The 3445-nt window shown below is 41.0% G+C and overlaps 1 protein-coding gene across 6 annotated transcripts in view; it reads left to right on the top strand.

The window, feature by feature from the left end:
* The first annotated feature begins 1606 nt into the window (after window positions 1-1606).
* mapkbp1 (mitogen-activated protein kinase binding protein 1) overlaps window positions 1607-3445 on the top strand; it is a 36483-nt gene continuing 34644 nt past the window's right edge. For 5 of the 6 annotated variants that reach the window (XM_026933866.3, XM_026933865.3, XM_034307947.2 and 2 more), the window contains exon 1: window positions 1607-2809. In XM_026933866.3, the coding sequence (XP_026789667.3) occupies window positions 2696-2809 (114 nt within the window). In that variant the 5' untranslated portion in view covers window positions 1607-2695. The remainder of the gene's footprint in view (window positions 2810-3445) is intronic. The other variant, XM_034307946.2, reaches the window with a different exon arrangement.

Below are 3445 nucleotides of genomic sequence, written 5' to 3'. Positions count from 1 at the left end.
GATGTTGTTTAATTCCCCAGTATAAGCTTGTCTAGCTGTAAGCTAAAAGAAGCAGGCTGCTGCCATGTATAATCATCCCTCTCTTGATAACTACTTTTGCCATGCATGCTGCAATGAAAGCTGCATGAAGAAAGCAGACCACCAGTAATAATAATGGATTAATAATGCAACATGGTTCTACACTTGAATAATGTTTTAATAGGAATGTAGAAATGTTTAAGAAACAAACAGGACCTTAGAGAACATACTACAGTCATTGTTGAAGTGACATTAATAATGCAGTAACACACTTCCTATGCAACATGACAGCCTGTGTACTTCAGGCATGATTGACTTTAATGGTGCTTTTCAGAATCATGTGCCAGTGAATTTTAAAAACTGAAATAGAGCTTAATAATGCTTGTTATTTGTTCACAAGGCACATATCCTTTGAAACATTCAAATTGTATTTTTCTTCCTTTTTTTTTTTTTTTTTTTTACTCCTTTCTTACATTAGGCATAAAGGCAATTATTGCGTATTATCCAAGCAATCAGTGACACTACTACACTTGATTATAAACAGGCAAGTTTAAGTCTAAGTGTTCTTGGGAGTTATATTTTGACCTTTTAAAGGATTTTGTTCACTGTAGCATTTATAGTCCAGATGTGGATCCCTCACCTAGTAATACAGCATTTCTGTTTCAGTTTGGATGATATACAGATGGGGTGTAGCATAGCTGTGTAGACTGCACTGAGAACTGAACTTGAGTGTAGTTTGTTTATATCACTGAAATGCTGAAAAACAGTCCACAGAACCTCTAAATGAATGATGTAAACTGTTATGAATTTTAGGGGGGATTTATGCCCCAAGTTTTTAGGACTACTTGCATTGCACACGCCACCCCATCCCCTGAAAACAGCTTTAATTGCACCAGGGGCAGACTGACTAGCCATGAGGAAGCTGGGGCCTTTTCCCAGTTTCCTCTTCCTGGGACACCCATTTTTTTCTTTCTCTAAACCGGCTGCTGGTGACTGATGATGGGGTGAGAGCTGTGTTCACAAAGCAGGTATCATCGGTGCCATAGATTAGACTGAAGCTGGCTTTTTATCTATATTCGACCTTAAATGTTCCACCTTAAATGTTTCCAGCTACGATATGGTGCCTATAGAGGGCGCTCGTTTACTTATTTATTTATTTATTTATTAAATCAGTGTGGTGTATTATAAAACGGCATTCAATTGGTTAATTATACCACTTCCACACTTATATTTTAGTTTATTTCATTTTGGTTGTTGGTACAAATTGTGGGGAAGCTGCTACTTGTTGCTATTTTCAGGGATGTAGTGTGTTGTGTTACATAAATGTCTAATTTTCCTCTAGATTGCTGTACGGCTTTAATGATTTATGTGGTGACCATCATCCACAGTCACACAAGTAGCGCCGATGTGCCCCAATATTTCATAATAAAAATAATATTCATAAAAAGTCATATAAGTCATATGACATTTATTATGAATGGGATAACGCATCATTCATCACGGATCACGGTGAATCTACAGAGCCGCCCTGGTGCATGACTCCTTGATGAAATGAGTATGCGTGGCCATGCAGTATGCGTATGAAGCAGGGCTGTCAGCAGCGGGACTCAGCACACAGCGCAGTGGAGCCGCTGAGCTGAAGCGGGGTGGCGCTCGGTGGCACAAGCGGCGTCTGTCTCAAGCCCATGAAGCTGCAGCTCTGATCCTCTGCTGTGTGGGAAACGGACTGATTTCAGCCAGCTAGCTTACCGCTAAACTAACCTGGACAGCAACCGCGACCTACAATAGACCAGGATTAACATAACACATTTAAGCTAGTAACTGTAAATGTCTAAACAAACGAGAGCAGCACTAGCATGTAGCTGACCGTTTGTAGAAGTAGGCTTCGTTATATATCCAGCATTAACCAAGCTAGTGGTTGCTATGAAGCTAGCTAGCTACAGGACGCTAAGCTTAAGTTAGGTTACACCAGTTCAGGATAGGATGCTGGGGCAGTCGGTAATTCTTTAGCTGACTTGAGTACGTTTAAGGCGTACTTACAAGTCCATATTTTCTATAAGAAAGCACTGAGACGTTGTAGCCTGTAGTAAACAAACAAACAAACAAACCCGGTGAGTGTAAAGCAAGTGTTCTCATTGGCTTTCAGCGTTATTTCACTAACACTAGGCCATAGTTCAGAGTGGACAGTTTTGCTTATTATATATGATGCGTTTTTATCATTTCCTCTCTGTAGCTAGCGGATTAAAAACAACGAAAGCGCCTCAGATAAAGCGGTGATTAGTCCACACCGGTCGCTCCTCCTCCACTGACAGAGCCAGAGCCGGTTTGCTTTTTATATTACAGCTGTAGGTTTGTGCGCAGGGGAGATGAGAAGAGGCTTTTTCCTCAGAGACAAGCCTCCGAGCTGAGCGAGGAACTGCTGAGTGCATGCGAATGAGCCATGGTCCATTTCAGCACATCATCCAGTGCAGTGAGGAGAAACGCAGCTTCAGTGCAGAGGAGCAGGACTGCAGCTCAGAGGAGCAGCACAGCACCGCACACCTCATCCGAGATGATTTAACACACCATGTAACGTGGGCACTTGTTTATTTTTATTAATAAGCTAGAAAAGAGCCATACTTCACGGCTTTGGTCTTAAAGTAGCTGGACAGTTACATTTCCAGGAGACGAGATCAAGATGACGATGGAAAACTCGACCATTAAAAATCGGATTAAAAACCTGCTCCGATCTCCTTCCATCAAACTGCGGAGAAATAAACCAAGGAACAACAAGGAAAACCTGAGAGATAAGGTATGGAGCCTGCTTCAGATCTGGAAACAAAGTGGTGCCCTTTAAATTTCTCCTCTAGCCTATTATTTGTGATGGAGCAAAGGAGCATGTGCATGATGGTAACCCTGTGTGTGCTAATCTTTAACTCTTTATAAATGTGTTTTATTTGGGAATTCCACAAGCTCTACTATTAGTTAATAAACCTCCATTTATGATTGCTTACTCTATTTGCTTTATCAGGTTCATTTACACCTCTCTGTTAAGACCAGGGGAGACTAAACACCAAAATGTAACAGCCATGTATTAGCTATTGTAATGTTAAACTCCTGATGAAGGACATTAGGACTGCAGAAATCTAACCTACATACCCTTCTTATATCAATGAGTTCTCCAAATGTAGCTTATGATTTACATTTGATTTATGCCTGGTGACTGATTTACCATTATTTTCTGGTATATCTCTTGAAGTGTAGTTTGCAGTGTGTTTCAGCAGCTAACTTGAGTGCTGCATTCCCTTCTGATTGACTGTTTACTGCTGCAGACAAATGCTCACTGTACTTTCCTCTTCAAGCCAGTGGGGTCCTGGGACTTGAGGATTGTTCATGCTGTTAAGCTGTGCAGAAACATTTGTTCAGATTTTGACTCCTGCAGCATATT

The sequence above is a fragment of the Pangasianodon hypophthalmus genome, chromosome 10 (assembly GCF_027358585.1).
Source record: "Pangasianodon hypophthalmus isolate fPanHyp1 chromosome 10, fPanHyp1.pri, whole genome shotgun sequence".
Lineage (NCBI taxonomy): Eukaryota > Metazoa > Chordata > Actinopteri > Siluriformes > Pangasiidae > Pangasianodon > Pangasianodon hypophthalmus.
This window is presented reverse-complemented; position numbering and strand designations above follow the sequence as displayed.